Source organism: Hyperolius riggenbachi, chromosome 11, assembly GCF_040937935.1.
Source record: "Hyperolius riggenbachi isolate aHypRig1 chromosome 11, aHypRig1.pri, whole genome shotgun sequence".
In the NCBI taxonomy this organism is placed as follows: domain Eukaryota; kingdom Metazoa; phylum Chordata; class Amphibia; order Anura; family Hyperoliidae; genus Hyperolius; species Hyperolius riggenbachi.
In genome coordinates, this window is record NC_090656.1 from 124,977,007 (window position 1) to 124,999,516 (window position 22,510).

Sequence of the window (22,510 nt, forward strand, 5' to 3'; positions counted from 1 at the left end):
GGCTAGCACCCATCCCAGCTCTCCAGCCAACCTAGCACCCATCCCCAGCTCTCCAGCCAGCCTAGCACCCATCCCCAGCTCCCCAGCCAGCCTAGCACCCATCCCCAGCTCCCCAGCCCAGCCTAGCACCCATCCCCACCTCCTCAGCCAGCCTAGCACCCATCCCCAGCCAGCCTAGCACCCATCCCCAGCTCTCCAGCCAGCCTAGCACCCATCCCCAGCACTCCAGCCAGCCTAGCACCCATCCCCAGCTCCCCAGCCCAGCCTAGCACCAATCCCCACCTCCTCAGCCAGCCTAGCACCCATCTTCAGCTCTCCAGCCAGACTAGCACCCATTCTCAGCTCCCCAGCCAGCCTAGCACCCATCCCCAGCCAGCCTAGCACCTATCCCAAGCTCCTCCGCCAGCCTAGTACCCATCCCCAGCTCCCCAGCCAGCCTAGCAACCATCCCCAGATCTCCAAACAGCCTAGTACCTATCCCGATCTCCCCAGCCAGCGGAGTACACATCTCCAGCTCTTCAGCCAGCTTAGAACCCATCCCTTGCTTCCCAGCCATCCTAACAACAATCTCCAGCTCTCCATGGCAGCCTAGCACCCACTTCCAGCTCCCCAGCCAGCCTACCACCCATCCACAGTTCCCCATCCAGCCTAAAACCCAGCCTTAGCCAGTCTGGCACACACCCTAAGCTCCCCAGCCAGCCTGTACCTATCCCGAGCTCCCCAACCAGGCTCTACCTATCCCTAGCTCCCCATCAAACCTAGCACCAATCCCCAGCCAGTCTGGAGGCTCCAGCCTGAGCCCCCTCCTGCTCCAGTCCATGCTCCACTGACCTAAATGTCCCTGGGGCCATCAGGATGGGGCTCTTGCACGTTACCTTAATTTGACATTTGGCAGGCTTCATGTCAGTGCAGAAATTCATTACAAAAATGAAAATGGCATAGTACAGTAAAGCATGCTGAAGACAAAAACCTAAGCAATAAAAGGGAGGTTGGTGCAAAATATAAGGTGCATAAAACAAAATAGGAAGATCTGAGTATTTGTAAATGATACACTGCTCAGAACACAAACAGCTAGACTTCTGTAGACCTTTCCTTCACCACCACCAAAATGAACGTGGTATGGCGGGCATGACAAGCGGGGCCCTCTTCAGGTGTGGGGCCTGGGGCGATCGCCCCACTTGCCCCCCCCCCCCCCAAAGGCCGCCTCCGATTCATATGCAGCTCTTCATAGAAGTTCTTACGAGCCATAAGGATTTGTTATATAATTGCTGCCTCTTTAGCTGTGTTTCTGACCTCAAGCAAATCCATTGGAAAAAAAAGCTTTTCATGCCCTAAACCCCATAGGGCTCATCCAACACCATATCTGTGAATGGCTGGTCGTGGGCATTGTAGAGTTGGTCAGGTAATTTTGGGCGCCATGATCAGCAGGGGTCTCATAGGTGCCTATGTTAAATTTCAGGTATCGGGTGCATAGGCGGTCATTTGGGTGCCCGAAGCTGCTAGTACAGGATAGGCTACTACATTGCATTTCAGCCGATTGGCTATAACTATCAGTCATTTGGGCGCCCAAGGATAGGTATAGGTTAGGTTTAGAACAGGGGAATTGCTAGAGTCCTAGGAGATTCGGGGCACCCATGGGCACCACGGCGTTAAAGCCTGAAGCGCACAGACCGTGTTGTGCCAAAAATGGGTGTGGCCATGCACAGAGTGGGCGTGGCCACAGGTGGGACCAAATTACATGAACCTAATAGCAGTGTAACCTAGCGATAAAGGGCTTACCCAGCAAAATGTTGGATGGAGCCCCTATCCTTAAATTATATAGTTTACTATCAGTATAGGCATAGAGCAGCGGTGTCAAACTCAAATACAAAGAGGGCCCAAACTGAACACTGGGACCAAGTCGGGGGCCAACCTCAATGTCTACTTGCTTATAAAGTTCCCTGGTGTCTACTTGCCAGCCCTCCAACTCTTATACAGTTCCCAGGTGTCTAGTGGTCATCCTCCCTCCCCTATACAGTTTCCTGGTATCTAGAGCCCCCCCATACAGTTCCCTGGTGTTTATTGCCTTCCCCCTACCTCCCCCATATTACTTCCCTGGTGATCTAGGGCTTCACCTCCAATATAGCTTCCCCGGTGGTCTAGAGTGGGCCAAACATAATGCAAAGTAGGGAAACCCCTTGAGGGCCAAATTTGATGGCTCTCAGGGCCAGATTTGGGCCACGGGCCGGAGTTTGACATGTATGGCATAGAGTAAAGATGCATCATGCACACATTCAATTCTGACTGGTCAAACACTGACCAATTTTACCACCACAATGACGTATGAAGGCCAACAGACTTAATACTATGAACAGAGCTGGGCTCTCATATTACCTAGAAGTAGTAAAATTGGCTAATCAAAATTGTATGTGTGTAGCAGGCTTTACAGCTAATCCAGTACATACTGGAGGTAGCAGGGATCAGCACATGCTGCAGCTAGTTTATTATCAGTAAAGGCACAGAGTAACAGCGTATAAAGTACATATTGAGGATAGAAATGAACGGCACACACTACAGTGAGTTTACTATTATTATAAGTACAGAAGCTGATACTGTACATACTGGAAGTAGCAGAGATCAGCACATGTTGCAACTAGTTTACTAACAGTACAGGAACAGAGTGACAGCTTATACTGTAAATACTGAAGGTAGCAGAGATCAGCACACACTGCAGCTAGTTTACTATAAGAACAACTTATACTGTACATACTGGAGGCAGTAGAGATCAGCATACACTGCAACTAGTTTACTATCAGTACAGACACAGAGTAACAGCTTATACTGCACATACTGGAGATAGCAGAGGTCAGCACATGCAGCAGCTAGTTTACTATGAGCGCAGGCACAGAGTAACAGCTTATACTGTATATTCTGGAGGCAGCAGAGATAAGCACACACTGCAGCTAGTTTACTATCAGTACAGGCACAGAATGACAGCTCATTCTGTACATACTGCAGGTAGCAGTGATCAGCATGCTGCAACTAGTTTTATGTTAGTACAGGCACAGAGTAACAGCTTATTCTGTACATAATGGAAGTAGCAGAGATCAGCAGGGGGGATAGAGAGAGAGAGGGGCAGAGAGAGAAGGGACAGAGAGGAGAGAGAGAAGGGAGGGAGAGAGGCAGAGAAAGAGTGGACAGAGAGAAAGGGGAGCGAGAGTGTGAGAGGGCAGAGAGAGAGAAAGGGCGGGAGCAGAGAGAGAGAGAGGACAGAGAGAGAGAGGGGGAGGGAGGGAAAGAGAGAGGGGGAAGAGAAAGAGGTGACAGAGAGAGGTGACAGAGAGAGGTGACAGAGAGAGGAGAAAGAGGGGGCAGAGAAAGAGTGGGAGGGAGAGAGAGAGAGAGAGTAGGCAGAGAGAAGAGGGGCAGAGAGGGAAAGAGGACAGAGAAAAAGAGGGGGGGGGCAGAGAGAGAGGAGAGAGGGAGAGAGAGGGGGCAGAGAAAGAGGGGACAGAGAGAGAGGGGGGGGGGGCAGAGAGAGTGAGATGGGGACAGAGAGAGAGGGGGGGGCAGAGAGAGAGGGGGTAGAAGGGCAGCAGAGAAAGAGGGGACAGTGAGAGAGAGGAGAGAGGGGGGCAGAGAAAGAGGGGACAGAGAGTGAGGGGGGCAGAGTGAGGGGACAGAGAGAGGAGAGAGAGGAGGCAGAGAAAGAGTGGGAGAAAGAGAGGGGGGACAGAGAGAAAGAGGGGGTAGAGTGGGAGGAGAGAGGGGAAGTGAGAGAGGGAGAGAAGAGGGGCGGAGAAAGAGGAGACAGAGAGAAAGGGGAAAAGAGAGGAGGGAGGGGACAGAGAGAGAGAGGAGAGAGGGGGAAGAGAAAGAGGGGGCAGAAAGACAGGGGAGAGATGGGGGAGAGAAAAGAGGGGGGAGAGAGAGAGAGAGAAGAGAAAGAGGGGAAAGAGAGAGGGGGGGGGGGCTACTGGGCTGGATGTGGCTAGAATTGTTCTTAGCCTGCTGCTCCACTACTGTCTGTCTCTTTCCCCCTAACCCCCACCACTTGCAGTTGCCAGCAGTTATTTACTGTTTGGGAACTGCTGCAGGCTACCTGTCTGGTGGTCTCTGGGGCATCTGGCTGGGCTGGCTGTGACAAGGCACCTTATCCTGGTGGTGGCGAGTCCGAATCTGGCAACAGCAGGCCAGGGAGTGAGCCAGGCTGAGGTAGTCTGTGGAGGCTGGATGGTGGGGACTGAATGGTGATGACGAGGCAGATCCGGCAGGTGGCAGGAGTAAGGACGCCAGGATGGCATTCGGCGGGGGTCAACGGTTGGCCAAACAGCGTCTACACATGCAGGAGGTGGAGCTACTCTCTGCTCTGCTCCTGATTAGGAAGGGGTTGGGATGCTGGTGGTCTGTGACGCCTCCTTGGATGCCGGAAGCACTGCCTGATGACATGCGTGAGCGCCACCCCCAACATACCAACATTGTGGCCGCAGGCGCAGTGTAGAGCAAATGGCTGCCACGCTTGCCAGGATTCGGGGCACCACAATTTGGGCATTCCAGTGCGGACATAAGGGGAACCCCAAAGCCATATCTGTGGCACGTGTCACGGATATATAGGGCTAGCAACGCCAATGGTTTAGAATAGCACATAGTAAAATATCAGTATCTTTAATTAGAGTTATTTTATCATTTTTAGCTCCACTTGGAGCCCAGCTCATGCGGAACACTGAGAGGAGTGGCAAAAACAAAAAATGACATAGAACACGGACATATACAACATTCGCCAAACATTCGCAACCATTCTTTCCTGTGGTGCAGAAATTTACTTTTTTAGAACGTTACCTCCGGCTCGGTGAATCAATGAGTGGTAATGGCGTATGTTCATCTAATCCCCTTGGTGGTGCTATGGCCCAAAACATGGCTGAAGAGCCTGTTGCTATACAACTTATCCTTAAAGAGGAACTGTCGTGAAAATCTTAAAATTTAAAACACATACAAATAAGAAGAACATTTCTCCCAGAGTAAAATTAGCCATAAATTACTTTCCTCCTATGTTGCGGTCACTTACAGTAGGTAGTAGAAATCTGACATTACCAACAGGTTTTGGGATAGTCCATCTCCTCATGGGGGATTCTCAGCATGGCCTTTATTCTTTATAAAGACATTCTCTAAAAATGATTAATACAAAGAAGCTGGCCAGCCTCCCTGCTCGGTACACAATATTTTGGCAGTTGGGCGGAGCAAATGCCATTCACTAAGTGCTTTTAAAAATAAAGTAAACCCTGATAACCCCCCTATGAGAAGATGGGCTAGACCAAAATCTGTTGGTAATGTCAGATTTCCACTACTTACTGTAAGTGACAGCAGCATAGGAGAAAAGTAATGTATGGCTCATTTTACTCTGGGAGAAATTTACTTCTTATTTGTATGCTTTAAATTTTAAGATTTTCGCGACAGTTCCTCTTTAAGGCTTATAAGGGCCCTTAACCTACTAGGAGTATTATACTGATATTGCCATACGTGGTACGATTGTTTCTTTTGCACCTTACCTACTATAACTACTTAGATTTGCTCCTTACCTACTATAACCTAGTGTATTTATAGCCCACATCGCAATGGGTGTGTTTTACAGGGCAAAAGAAAATACCCTGAAAATCTCTATGGAACAGTTTAAAGGGGAACTGAAGAGAGAGGTATATGGAGGCTGTCATGTTTATTTCCGTTTAAGCAATACCAGTTGCCTGGCAGCCCTGCTGATCCTCTCCCTCTAATACTATTAGCCATAGCCCCTGAACAAGCATGCAGCAGGTGTTTCAAACTTTAAAGTCAGATCTGACAAGACTAGCTGCATGCTTGTTTCTGGTTTTATTCAGATACTACTGCAGAGAAATAGACCAGCAGGGCTGCCAGGTAACTGGTATTGATTAAAAGGAAATAAATATGGCAGCCTCTGTATAGCTATTACTTCAGTTCCCCTTTAAGTTTGCATTATGTGATAATATCTCATTTTATAAAATGGACATTAATGTCACTATAATAAGTTCAAGTTTCACAGTAGTGATTGTTCATCAGTTTATTGATGCAAGAACTGCCGGTATTTCCAATATAAACGTGTATTTTCAAAACGTGATATCTGTATAGTTTTTAGATGCTGTTTTGAAATTTAAAAGTAGTTACTTTTAACACAAAAGTTCAGAATAACTAAAATTTAAGGTGTCCTGTATGTAAATGTTAGCACAACTTATGTAAATTGCACAAATGTGTATAACGAAAATATAGTTGTATGCAGACATTGTATACAATGTCCATATTATATCCATTATTTCCTAAATTAATACACATGATATAGATAATGTACATATTGATTCTATAATGTGGTTACTGTACTTGTGCTTTTAAATACAGCCCATGTTATAAAAACCCACTAGTTATGCACAAATAGTTATCACAGAAGTGTCCTCTTCTTTTTTAAGCTACTACAGAGTCATCTACAGCTACCTCTTCAATGATGAGCACCCACCCATCTACAACATCATCCACTTCCTCGCTGACATCTCACACACCATCTTCCACTGAAACAACAACCACTACGGTCACCACTTCTCCTACTACTACTTCTACCAGCACACACTCAACATCAACACCTTCCACTACATCAACCACTCACTCCAGTTTAACAACTACTAAGAATACTGCACCAACTACAACTGTGACCACTCATACACCCTCCACATCTCATACATCAACAACTAGCCCAACAACCCCCTCAACTCCTAGTACTACATCAACTGTAACTACTCATACACCAAGCACACCATCAACCACCACTTCAACCATAAGCACCCACCCATCTACAACATCATCCACTTCTACGCCGACATCTCACACGCCATCTACCACTGAAACAACAACCACTACTGTCACCACTTCACCTACTACTACTTCTACCAGCACACATGCAACATCAATAACTTCCACTACATCAACCACTCACTCCAGTTTACCAACTACTAAAACGACTACACCAACTACACCTGTCACAACTCATACACCCTCCACATCTCATACATCAACAACTAGCCCCACAACCTCCTCAACTCCAAGTACTACATCAACTGTAACTACTCATACACCAAGCACACCATCAACCACCACTTCAACCATAAGCACCCACCCATCTACAACATCAACCACTTCTTCTCCGACATCTCACACGCCATCTACCACTGAAACAACAACCACTACTGTCACCACTTCACCTACTACTACTTCTACCAGCACACATGCAACATCAACACCTTCCACTACATCAACCACTCACTCCAGTTTAACAACTACTAAAACTACTACACCAACTACAACTGTGACCACTCATACACCCTCCACATCTCATACATCAACAACTAGCCCCACAACCTCCTCAACTCCAAGTACTACATCAACTGTAACTACTCATACACCAAGCACACCATCAACCACCACTTCAACCATAAGCACCCACTCATCTACAACATCATCCACTTCTTCTCCGACATCTCACACGCCATCTACCACTGAAACAACAACCACTACTGTCACCACTTCACCTACTACTACTTCTACCAGCACACATGCAACATCAATAACTTCCACTACATCAACCACTCACTCCAGTTTACCAACTACTAAAACGACTACACCAACTACACCTGTCACAACTCATACACCCTCCACATCTCATACATCAACAACTAGCCCCACAACCTCCTCAACTTCAAGTACTACATCAACTGTAACTACTCATACACCAAGCACACCATCAACCACCACTTCAACCATAAGCACCCACCCATCTACAACATCAACCACTTCTTCTCCGACATCTCACACGCCATCTACCACTGAAACAACAACCACTACTGTCACCACTTCACCTACTACTACTTCTACCAGCACACATGCAACATCAACACCTTCCACTACATCAACCACTCACTCCAGTTTAACAACTACTAAAACTACTACACCAACTACAACTGTGACCACTCATACACCCTCCACATCTCATACATCAACAACTAGCCCCACAACCTCCTCAACTCCAAGTACTACATCAACTGTAACTACTCATACACCAAGCACACCATCAACCACCACTTCAACCATAAGCACCCACTCATCTACAACATCATCCACTTCTTCTCCGACATCTCACACGCCATCTACCACTGAAACAACAACCACTACTGTCACCACTTCACCTACTACTACTTCTACCAGCACACACACAACATCAACACCTTCCACTATATCAACCACTCACTCCAGTTTAACAACTACTAAAAGTACTACACCAACTACATCTGTGACCACTCATACACCCTCCACATCTCATACATCAACAACTAGCCCCACAACCTCCTCAACTCCAAGTACTACATCAACTGTAACTACTCATACACCAAGCACACCATCAACCACCACTTCAACCATAAGCACCCACCCATCCACAACATCAAACACTTCTTCTCCGACATCTCACACACCATCTACCACTGAAACAACAACCACTACTGTCACCACTTCACCTACTACTACTTCTACCAGCACACACACAACATCAACACCTTCCACTATCTCAACCACTCACTCCAGTTTAACAACTACTAAAAGTACTACACCAACTACAACTGTGACCACTCATGCACCCTCCACATCTCATACATCAACAACTAGCCCCACAACCTCCTCAACTCCAAGTACTACATCAACTGTAACTACTCATACACCAAGCACACCATCAACCACCACTTCAACCATAAGCACCCACCCATCTACAACATCATCCACTTCTTCTCCAACATCTCCCACTCCATCTACCACTGAAACAACAACCACTACTGTCACCACTTCACCTACTACTACTTCCACCGGCACACACTCAACATCAACACCTTCCACTACATCAACCACTCACTCCAGTTTAACAACTACTAAAACTACTACACCAACTACAACTGTGACCACTCATACACCCTCCACATCTCATACATCAACAACTAGCCCCACAACCTCCTCAATTCCAAGTACTACATCAACTGTAATTACTCATACACCAAGCACACCATCAACCACCACTTCAACCATAAGCACCCACCCATCTACAACATCAACCACTTCTTCTCCGACATCTCACACGCCATCAACCACTGAAACAACAACCACTACTGTCACAACTTCACCTACTACTACTTCTACCAGCACACACACAACATCAACACCTTCCACTACATCAACCACTCACTCCAGTTTAACAACTACTAAAAGTACTACACCAACTACATCTGTGACCACTCATACACCTTCCACATCTCATAAATCAACAACAAGCCCCACAACCTCCTCAACTCCAAATACTACATCAATTGTAACTACTCATACACCAAGCACACCATCAACCACCACTTCAACCATAAGCACCCACCCATCTACAACATCATCCACTTCTTCTCCGACATCTCACACACCATCTACCACTGAAACAACAACCACTACTGTGACCACTTCACCTACTACTACTTCTACCAGCACACACACAACATCAACACCTTCCACTACATCAACCACTCACTCCAGTTTAACAACTACTAAAACTACTACACCAACTACAACTGTAACCACTCATACACCCTCCACATCTCATGCATCAACAACTAGCCCCACAACCTCCTCAACTCCAAGTACTACATCAACTGTAACTACTCATACACCAAGCACACCATCAACCACCACTTCAACCATAAGCACCCACCCATCTACAACATCATCCACTTCTTCTCCGACATCTCACACACCATCTACCACTGAAACAACAACCACTACTGTCACCACTTCACCTACTACTACTTCTACCAGCACACACGCAACATCAACACCTTCCACTACATCAACCACTCACTCCAGTTTAACAACTACTAAAACTACTTTTCCAACTAAAACTGTGACCACTCATACACCCTCCACATCTCATACATCAACAACAAGCCCCGCAACCTCCTCAACTCCAAGTACTACATCAACTGTAACTACTCATACACCAAGCACACCATCAACCACCACTTCAACCATAAGCACCCACCCATCTACAACATCAACCACTTCTTCTCCAACATCTCTCAAGACATCTACCACTGAAACAACAACCACTACTGTCACCACTTCACCTACTACTACTTCCACCAGCACACACTCAACATCAACACCTTCCACTACATCAACCATTCACTCCAGTTTAACAACTGCTAAAACTACTACACCAACTACAACTGTGACCACTCATACACCCTCCACATCTCATACATCAACAACTAGCCCCACAACCTCCTCAACTCCAAGTACTACATCAACTGTAACTACTCATACACCAAGCACACCATCAACCACCACTTCAACCATAAGCACACACCCATCTACAACATTATCCACTTCTTCTCCGACATCTCACACGCCATCTACCACTGAAACAACAACCACTACTGTCACCACTTCACCTACTACTACTTCCACCAGCACACACGCAACATCAACACCTTCCACTACATCAACCACTCACTCCAGTTTAACAACTACTAAAACTACTACACCAACTACAACTGTGACCACTCATACACCCTCCACATCTCATACATCAACAACTAGCCCCACAACCTCCTCAACTCCTAGTACTACATCAACTGTAACTACTCATACACCAAGCACACCATCAACCACCACTTCAACCATAAGCACTCACCCATCTACAACATCAACCACTTCTTCTCCGACATCTCACACACCATCTACCACTGAAACAACAACCACTACTGTCACCACTTCACCTACTACTACTTCTACCAGCACACACACAACATCAACACCTTCCACTACATCAACCACTCACTCCAGTTTAACAACTACTAAAACTACTACACCAACTACAACTGTAACCACTCATACACCCTCCACATCTCATGCATCAACAACTAGCCCCACAACCTCCTCAACTCCAAGTACTACATCAACTGTAACTACTCATACACCAAGCACACCATCAACCACCACTTCAACCATAAGCACTCACCCATCTACAACATCAACCACTTCTTCTCCGACATCTCACACACCATCTACCACTGAAACAACAACCACTACTGTCACCACTTCACCTACTACTACTTCTACCAGCACACACACAACATCAACACCTTCCACTACATCAACCACTCACTCCAGTTTAACAACTACTAAAACTACTACACCAACTACAACTGTAACCACTCATACACCCTCCACATCTCATGCATCAACAACTAGCCCCACAACCTCCTCAACTCCAAGTACTACATCAACTGTAACTACTCATACACCAAGCACACCATCAACCACCACTTCAACCATAAGCACTCACCCATCTACAACATCAACCACTTCTTCACCGACATCTCACACACCATCTACCACTGAAACAACAACCACTACTGTCACCACTTCACCTACTACTACTTCTACCAGCACACACACAACATCAACACCTTCCACTACATCAACCACTCACTCCAGTTTAACAACTACTAAAACTACTACACCAACTACAACTGTGACCACTCATACACCCTCCACATCTCATACATCAACAACTAGCCCCACAACCTCCTCAACTCCAAGTACTATATCAACTGTAACTACTCATACACCAAGCACACCATCAACCACCACTTCAACCATAAGCACCCACCCATCTACAACATCAACCACTTCTTCTCCAACATCTCTCACGACATCTACCACTGAAACAACAACCACTACTGTCACCACTTTACCTACTACTACTTCCACCAGCACACACTCAACATCAACACCTTCCACTACATCAACCACTCACTCCAGTTTAACAACTACTAAAACTACTACACCAACTACAACTGTGACCACTCATACACCCTCCACATCTCATACATCAACAACAAGCCCCACAACCTCCTCAACTCCAAGTACTACATCAACTGTAACTACTCATACACCAAGCACACCATCAACCACCACTTCAACCATAAGCACACACCCATCTACAACATCATCCACTTCTTCTCCGACATCTCACACGCCATCTACCACTGAAACAACAACCACTACTGTCACCACTTCACCTACTACTACTTCCACCAGCACACACGCAACATCAACACCTTCCACTACATCAACCACTTACTCCAGTTTAACAACTACTAAAACTACTACACCAACTACAACTGTAACCACTCATACACCCTCCACATCTCATACATCAACAACTAGCCCCACAACCTCCTCAACTCCAAGTACTACATCAACTGTAACTACTCATACACCAAGCACACCATCAACCACCACTTCAACCATAAGCACCCACTCATCTACAACATCATCCACTTCTTCTCCGACATCTCACACGCCATCTACCACTGAAACAACAACCACTACTGTCACCACTTCACCTACTACTACTTCTACCAGCACACACGTAACATCAACACCTTCCACTACATCAACCACTCACTCCAGTTTAACAACTACCAAAACTACTACTCCAACTACAACTGTGACCACTCATACACCCTCTACATCTCATACATCAACAACTAGCCCCACAACCTCCTCAACTCCAAATACTACATCAACTGTAACTACTCATACACCAAGCACACCATCAACCACCACTTCAACCATAAGCACCCACCCATCTACAACATCATCCACTTCTTCTCCGACATCCCACACGCCATCTACCACTGAAACAACAACCACTACTGTCACCACTTCACCTACTACTACTTCTACCAGCACACACACAACATTAACACCTTCCACTACATCCAACACTCACTCCAGTTTAACAACTACTAAAACTACTACGCCAACTACAGCTGTGATCACTCATACACCCTCCACATCTCATACATCAACAACTAGCCCCACAACCTCCTCAACTCCAAGTACTACATCAACTGTAACTACTCATACACCAAGCACACCATCAACCACCACTTCAACCATAAGCACTCACCCATCTACAACATCATCCACTTCTTCTCCGACATCTCACACGCCATCTACCACTGAAACAACAACCACTACTGTCACCACTTCACCTACTACTACTTCCACCAGCACACACTCAACATCAACACCTTCCACTACATCAACCACTCACTCCAGTTTAACAACTACTAAAACTACTACACCAACTACAACTGTGACCACTCATACACCCTCCACATTTCATACATCAACAACTAGCCCCACAACCTCCTCAACTCCAAGTACTACATCAACTGTAACTACTCATACACCAAGCACTCCATCAACCACCACTTCAACCATAAGCACTCACCCATCTACAACATCAACCACTTCTTCTCCGACATCTCACACACCATCTACCACTGAAACAACAACCACTACTGTCACCACTTCACCTACTACTACTTCTACCAGCACACACACAACATCAACACCTTCCACTACATCAACCACTCACTCCAGTTTAACAACTACTAAAACTACTACACCAACTACAACTGTAACCACTCATACACCCTCCACATCTCATACATCAACAACTAGCCCCACAACCTCCTCAACTCCAAGTACTACATCAACTGTAACTACTCATACACCAAGCACACCATCAACCACCACTTCAACCATAAGCACCCACTCATCTACAACATCATCCACTTCTTCTCCGACATCTCACACGCCATCTACCACTGAAACAACAACCACTACTGTCACCACTTCACCTACTACTACTTCTACCAGCACACACACAACATCAACACCTTCCACTACATCAACCACTCACTCCAGTTTAACAACTACTAAAACTACTACGCCAACTACAACTGTGATCACTCATACACCCTCCACATCTCATACATCAACAACTAGCCCCACAACCTCCTCAACTCCAAGTACTACATCAACTGTAACTACTCATACACCAAGCACACCATCAACCACCACTTCAACCATAAGCACTCACCCATCTACAACATCATCCACTTCTTCTCCGACATCTCACACGCCATCTACCACTGAAACAACAACCACTACTGTCACCACTTCACCTACTACTACTTTCACCAGCACACACTCAACATCAACACCTTCCACTACATCAACCACTCACTCCAGTTTAACAACTACTAAAACTACTACACCAACTACAACTGTGACCACTCATACACCCTCCACATCTCATACATCAACAACTAGCCCCACAACCTCCTCAACTCCAAGTACTACATCAACTGTAACTACTCATACACCAAGCACACCATCAACCACCACTTCAACCATAAGCACTCACCCATCTACAACATCATCCACTTCTTCTCCGACATCCCACACGCCATCTACCACTGAAACAACAACCACTACTGTCACCACTTCACCTACTACTACTTCTACCAGCACACACACAACATTAACACCTTCCACTACATCCAACACTCACTCCAGTTTAACAACTACTAAAACTACTACGCCAACTACAACTGTGATCACTCATACACCCTCCACATCTCATACATCAACAACTAGCCCCACAACCTCCTCAACTCCAAGTACTACATCAACTGTAACTACTCATACACCAAGCACACCATCAACCACCACTACAACCATAAGCACTCACCCATCTACAACATCATCCACTTCTTCTCCGACATCTCACACGCCATCTACCACTGAAACAACAACCACTACTGTCACCACTTCACCTACTACTACTTTCACCAGCACACACTCAACATCAACACCTTCCACTACATCAACCACTCACTCCAGTTTAACAACTACTAAAACTACTACACCAACTACAACTGTGACCACTCATACACCCTCCACATCTCATACATCAACAACTAGCCCCACAACCTCCTCAACTCCAAGTACTACATCAACTGTAACTACTCATACACCAAGCACACCATCAACCACCACTTCAACCATAAGCACTCACCCATCTACAACATCATCCACTTCTTCTCCGACATCCCACACGCCATCTACCACTGAAACAACAACCACTACTGTCACCACTTCACCTACTACTACTTCTACCAGCACACACACAACATTAACACCTTCCACTACATCCAACACTCACTCCAGTTTAACAACTACTAAAACTACTACACCAACTACAACTGTGACCACTCATACACCCTTCCCATCTCATACATCAACAACTAGCCCCACAACCTCCTCAACTCCAAGTACTACATCAACTGTAACTACTCATACACCAAGCACTCCATCAACCACCACTTCAACCATAAGCACTCACCCATCTACAACATCAACCACTTCTTCTCCGACATCTCACACACCATCTACCACTGAAACAACAACCACTACTGTCACCACTTCACCTACTACTACTTCTACCAGCACACACACAACATCAACACCTTCCACTACATCAACCACTCACTCCAGTTTAACAACTACTAAAACTACTACACCAACTACAACTGTAACCACTCATACACCCTCCACATCTCATACATCAACAACTAGCCCCACAACCTCCTCAACTCCAAGTACTACATCAACTGTAACTACTCATACACCAAGCACACCATCAACCACCACTTCAACCATAAGCACCCACTCATCTACAACATCATCCACTTCTTCTCCGACATCTCACACGCCATCTACCACTGAAACAACAACCACTACTGTCACCACTTCACCTACTACTACTTCTACCAGCACACACACAACATCAACACCTTCCACTACATCAACCACTCACTCCAGTTTAACAACTACTAAAACTACTACGCCAACTACAACTGTGATCACTCATACACCCTCCACATCTCATACATCAACAACTAGCCCCACAACCTCCTCAACTCCAAGTACTACATCAACTGTAACTACTCATACACCAAGCACACCATCAACCACCACTTCAACCATAAGCACTCACCCATCTACAACATCATCCACTTCTTCTCCGACATCTCACACGCCATCTACCACTGAAACAACAACCACTACTGTCACCACTTCACCTACTACTACTTTCACCAGCACACACTCAACATCAACACCTTCCACTACATCAACCACTCACTCCAGTTTAACAACTACTAAAACTACTACACCAACTACAACTGTGACCACTCATACACCCTCCACATCTCATACATCAACAACTAGCCCCACAACCTCCTCAACTCCAAGTACTACATCAACTGTAACTACTCATACACCAAGCACACCATCAACCACCACTTCAACCATAAGCACTCACCCATCTACAACATCAACCACTTCTTCTCTGACATCTCACACACCATCTACCACTGAAACAACAACCACTACTGTCACCACTTCACCTACTACTACTTCTACCAGCACACACACAACATCAACACCTTCCACTACATCAACCACTCACTCCAGTTTAACAACTACTAAAACTACTACACCAACTACAACTGTAACCACTCATACACCCTCCACATCTCATACATCAACAACTAGCCCCACAACCTCCTCAACTCCAAGTACTACATCAACTGTAACTACTCATACACCAAGCACACCATCAACCACCACTTCAACCATAAGCACCCACCCATCTACAACATCATCCACTTCTTCTCCGACATCTCACACGCCATCTACCACTGAAACAACAACCACTACTGTCACCATTTCACCTACTACTACTTCTACCAGCACACACGTAACATCAACACCTTCTACTACATCAACCACTCACTCCAGTTTAACAACTACCAAAACTACTACTCCAACTACAACTGTGACCACTTATACACCCTCCACATCTCATACATCAACAACTAGCCCCACAACCTCCTCAACTCCAAGTACTACATCAACTGTAACTACTCATACACCAAGCACACCATCAACCACCACTTCAACCATAAGCACTCACCCATCTACAACATCAACCACTTCTTCTCCGACATCTCACACACCATCTACCACTGAAACAACAACCACTACTGTCACCACTTCACCTACTACTACTTCTACCAGCACACACACAACATCAACACCTTCCACTACATCAACCACTCACTCCAGTTTAACAACTACTAAAACTACTACACCAACTACAACTGTAACCACTCATATACCCTCCACATCTCATACATCAACAACTAGCCCCACAACCTCCTCAACTCCAAGTACTACATCAACTGTAACTACTCATACACCAAGCACACCATCAACCACCACTTCAACCATAAGCACCCACCCATCTACAACGTCATCTACTTCTTCTCCAACATCTCACACGCCATCTACCACTGAAACAACAACCACTACTGTCACCACTTCACCTACTACTACTTCTACCAGCACACACGCAACATCAACACCTTCCACTACATCAACCACTCACTCCAGTTTAACAACTACTAAAACTACTACACCAACTACAACTGTGACCACTCATACACCCTCCACATCTCATACATCAACAACTAGCCCCACAACCTCCTCAACTCCAAGTACTACATCAACTGTAACTACTCATACACCAAGCACACCATCAACCACCACTTCAACCATAAGCACCCACCCATCTACAACATCATCCACTTCTTCTCCGACATCTCACACGCCATCTACCACTGAAACAACAACCACTACTGTCACCACTTCACCTATTACTACTTCCACCAGCACACACTCAACATCAACACCTTCCACTACATCAACCACTCACTCCAGTTTAACAACTACTAAAACTACTACGCCAACTACAACTGTGATCACTCATACACCCTCCACATCTCATACATCAACAACTAGCCCCACAACCTCCTCAACTCCAAGTACTACATCAACTGTAACTACTCATACACCAAGCACACCATCAACCACCACTTCAACCATAAGCACCCACCCATCTACAACGTCATCTACTTCTTCTCCAACATCTCACATGCCATCTACCACTGAAACAACAACCACTACTGTCACCACTTCACCTACTACTACTTCCACCAGCACGCACTCAACATCAACACCTTCCACTACATCAACCACTCACTCCAGTTTAACAACTACTAAAACTACTACACCAACTACAACTGTGACCACTCATACACCCTCCACATCTCATACATCAACAACTAGCCCCACAACCTCCTCAACTCCAAGTACTACATCAACTGTAACTACTCATACACCAAGCACACCATCAACCACCACTTCAACCATAAGCACCCACCCATCTACAACGTCATCTACTTCTTCTCCAACATCTCACACGCCATCTACCACTGAAACAACAACCACTACTGTCACCACTTCACCTACTACTACTTCCACCAGCACACACTCAACATCAACACCTTCCACTACATCAACCACTCACTCCAGTTTAACAACTACTAAAACTACTACACCAACTACAACTGTGACCACTCATACACCCTCCACATCTCATACATCAACAACTAGCCCCACAACCTCCTCAACTCCAAGTACTACATCAACTGTAACTACTCATACACCAAGCACACCATCAACCACCACTTCAACCATAAGCACTCACCCATCTACAACATCATCCACTTCTTCTCCGACATCTCACACACCATCTACCACTGAAACAACAACCACTACTGTCACCACTTCACCTACTACTACTTCCACCAGCACACACTCAACATCAACACCTTCCACTACATCAACCACTCACTCCAGTTTAACAACTACTAAAACTACTACACCAACTACAACTGTGACCACTCATACACCCTCCACATCTCATACATCAACAACTAGCCCCACAACCTCCTCAACTCCAAGTACTACATCAACTGTAACTACTCATACACCAAGCACACCATCAACCACCACTTCAACCATAAGCACCCACCCATCTACAACGTCATCTACTTCTTCTCCAACATCTCACACGCCATCTACCACTGAAACAACAACCACTACTGTCACCACTTCACCTACTACTACTTCCACCAGCACACACTCAACATCAACACCTTCCACTACATCAACCACTCACTCCAGTTTAACAACTACTAAAACTACTACACCAACTACAACTGTGACCACTCATACACCCTCCACATCTCATACATCAACAACTAGCCCCACAACCTCCTCAACTCCAAGTACTACATCAACTGTAACTACTCATACACCAAGCACACCATCAACCACCACTTCAACCATAAGCACTCACCCATCTACAACATCATCCACTTCTTCTCCGACATCTCACACACCATCTACCACTGAAACAACAACCACTACTGTCACCACTTCACCTACTACTACTTCCACCAGCACACACTCAACATCAACACCTTCCACTACATCAACCACTCACTCCAGTTTAACAACTACTAAAACTACTACACCAACTACAACTGTGACCACTCATACACCCTCCACATCTCATACATCAACAACTAGCCCCACAACCTCCTCAACTCCAAGTACTACATCAACTGTAACTACTCATACACCAAGCACACCATCAACCACCACTTCAACCATAAGCACCCACCCATCTACAATGTCATCTACTTCTTCTCCAACATCTCACACGCCATCTACCACTGAAACAACAACCACTACTGTCACCACTTCACCTACTACTACTTCCACCAGCACACACTCAACATCAACACCTTCCACTACATCAACCACTCACTCCAGTTTAACAACTACTAAAACTACTACACCAACTACAACTGTGACCACTCATACACCCTCCACATCTCATACATCAACAACTAGCCCCACAACCTCCTCAACTCCAAGTACTACATCAACTGTAACTACTCATACACCAAGCACACCATCAACCACCACTTCAACCATAAGCACCCACCCATCTACAACGTCATCTACTTCTTCTCCAACATCTCACACGCCATCTACCACTGAAACAACAACCACTACTGTCACCACTTCACCTACTACTACTTCCACCAGCACACACTCAACATCAACACCTTCCACTACATCAACCACTCACTCCAGTTTAACAACTACTAAAACTACTACACCAACTACAACTGTGACCACTCATACACCCTCCACATCTCATACATCAACAACTAGCCCCACAACCTCCTCAACTCCAAGTACTACATCAACTGTAACTACTCATACACCAAGCACACCATCAACCACCACTTCAACCATAAGCACCCACCCATCTACAACATCATCCACTTCTTCTCCGACATCTCACACACCATCTACCACTGAAACAACAACCACTACTGTCACCACTTCACCTACTACTACTTCTACCAGCACAGACGTAGCATCAACACCTTCCACTACATCAACCACTCACTCCAGTTTAACAACTACCAAAACTACTACTCCAACTACAACTGTGACCACTCATACACCCTCCACATCTCATACATCAACAACTAGCCCCACAACCTCCTCAACTCCAAGTACTACATCAACTGTAACTACTCATACACCAAGCACACCATCAACCACCACTTCAACCATAAGCACCCACCCATCTACAATGTCATCTACTTCTTCTCCAACATCTCACACGCCATCTACCACTGAAACAACAACCACTACTGTCACCACTTCACCTACTACTACTTCCACCAGCACACACTCAACATCAACACCTTCCACTACATCAACCACTCACTCCAGTTTAACAACTACTAAAACTACTACACCAACTACAACTGTGACCACTCATACACCCTCCACATCTCATACATCAACAACTAGCCCCACAACCTCCTCAACTCCAAGTACTACATCAACTGTAACTACTCATACACCAAGCACACCATCAACCACCACTTCAACCATAAGCACCCACCCATCTACAACGTCATCTACTTCTTCTCCAACATCTCACACGCCATCTACCACTGAAACAACAACCACTACTGTCACCACTTCACCTACTACTACTTCCACCAGCACACACTCAACATCAACACCTTCCACTACATCAACCACTCACTCCAGTTTAACAACTACTAAAACTACTACACCAACTACAACTGTGACCACTCATACACCCTCCACATCTCATACATCAACAACTAGCCCCACAACCTCCTCAACTCCAAGTACTACATCAACTGTAACTACTCATACACCAAGCACACCATCAACCACCACTTCAACCATAAGCACCCACCCATCTACAACATCATCCACTTCTTCTCCGACATCTCACACACCATCTACCACTGAAACAACAACCACTACTGTCACCACTTCACCTACTACTACTTCTACCAGCACAGACGTAACATCAGCACCTTCCACTACATCAACCACTCACTCCAGTTTAACAACTACCAAAACTACTACTCCAACTACAACTGTGACCACTCATACACCCTCCACATCTCATACATCAACAACTAGCCCCACAACCTTCTCAACTCCAAGTACTACATCAACTGTAACTACTCATACACCAAGCACAGCATCAACCACCACTTCAACCATAAGCACCCACCCATCTACAACATCATCCACTTCTTCTCCGACATCTCACACACCATCTACCACTGAAACAACAACCACTACTGTCACCACTTCACCTACTACTACTTCCACCAGCACACACTCAACATCAACACCTTCCACTACATCAACCACTCACTCCAGTTTAACAACTACTAAAACTACTACACCAACTACAACTGTGACCACTCATACACCCTCCACATCTCATACATCAACAACTAGCCCCACAACCTCCTCAACTCCAAGTACTACATCAACTGTAACTACTCATACACCAAGCACACCATCAACCACCACTTCAACCATAAGCACCCACCCATCTACAACGTCATCTACTTCTTCTCCAACATCTCACACGCCATCTACCACTGAAACAACAACCACTACTGTGACCACTTCACCTACTACTACTTCCACCAGCACACACTCAACATCAACACCTTCCACTACATCAACCACTCACTCCAGTTTAACAACTACTAAAACTACTACACCAACTACAACTGTGACCACTCATACACCCTCCACATCTCATACATCAACAACTAGCCCCACAACCTCCTCAACTCCAAGTACTACATCAACTGTAACTACTCATACACCAAGCACACCATCAACCACCACTTCAACCATAAGCACCCACCCATCTACAACATCATCCACTTCTTCTCCGACATCTCACACACCATCTACCACTGAAACAACAACCACTACTGTCACCACTTCACCTACTACTACTTCTACCAGCACACACACAACATCAACACCTTCCACTACATCAACCACTCACTCCAGTTTAACAACTACTAAAACTACTACACCAACTACAACTGTGACCACTCATACACCCTCCACATCTCATACATCAACAACTAGCCCCACAACCTCCTCAACTCCAAGTACTACATCAACTGTAACTACTCATACACCAAGCACACCATCAACCACCACTTCAACCATA

The 22,510-nt window shown here is 45.6% G+C and overlaps 1 protein-coding gene across 1 annotated transcript in view; it reads left to right on the forward strand.

The window, feature by feature from the left end:
• The window catches only part of LOC137537878 (mucin-2-like), a 43,182-nt gene that overhangs the window by 17,511 nt on the left and 3,161 nt on the right, over positions 1 to 22,510 (forward strand). The window contains exons 2-3 of the mRNA XM_068259824.1: positions 12,862 to 13,299; positions 13,372 to 22,455. Of these exons, the coding sequence (XP_068115925.1) occupies positions 12,862 to 13,299; positions 13,372 to 22,455 (9,522 nt within the window). The remainder of the gene's footprint in view (positions 1 to 12,861; positions 13,300 to 13,371; positions 22,456 to 22,510) is intronic.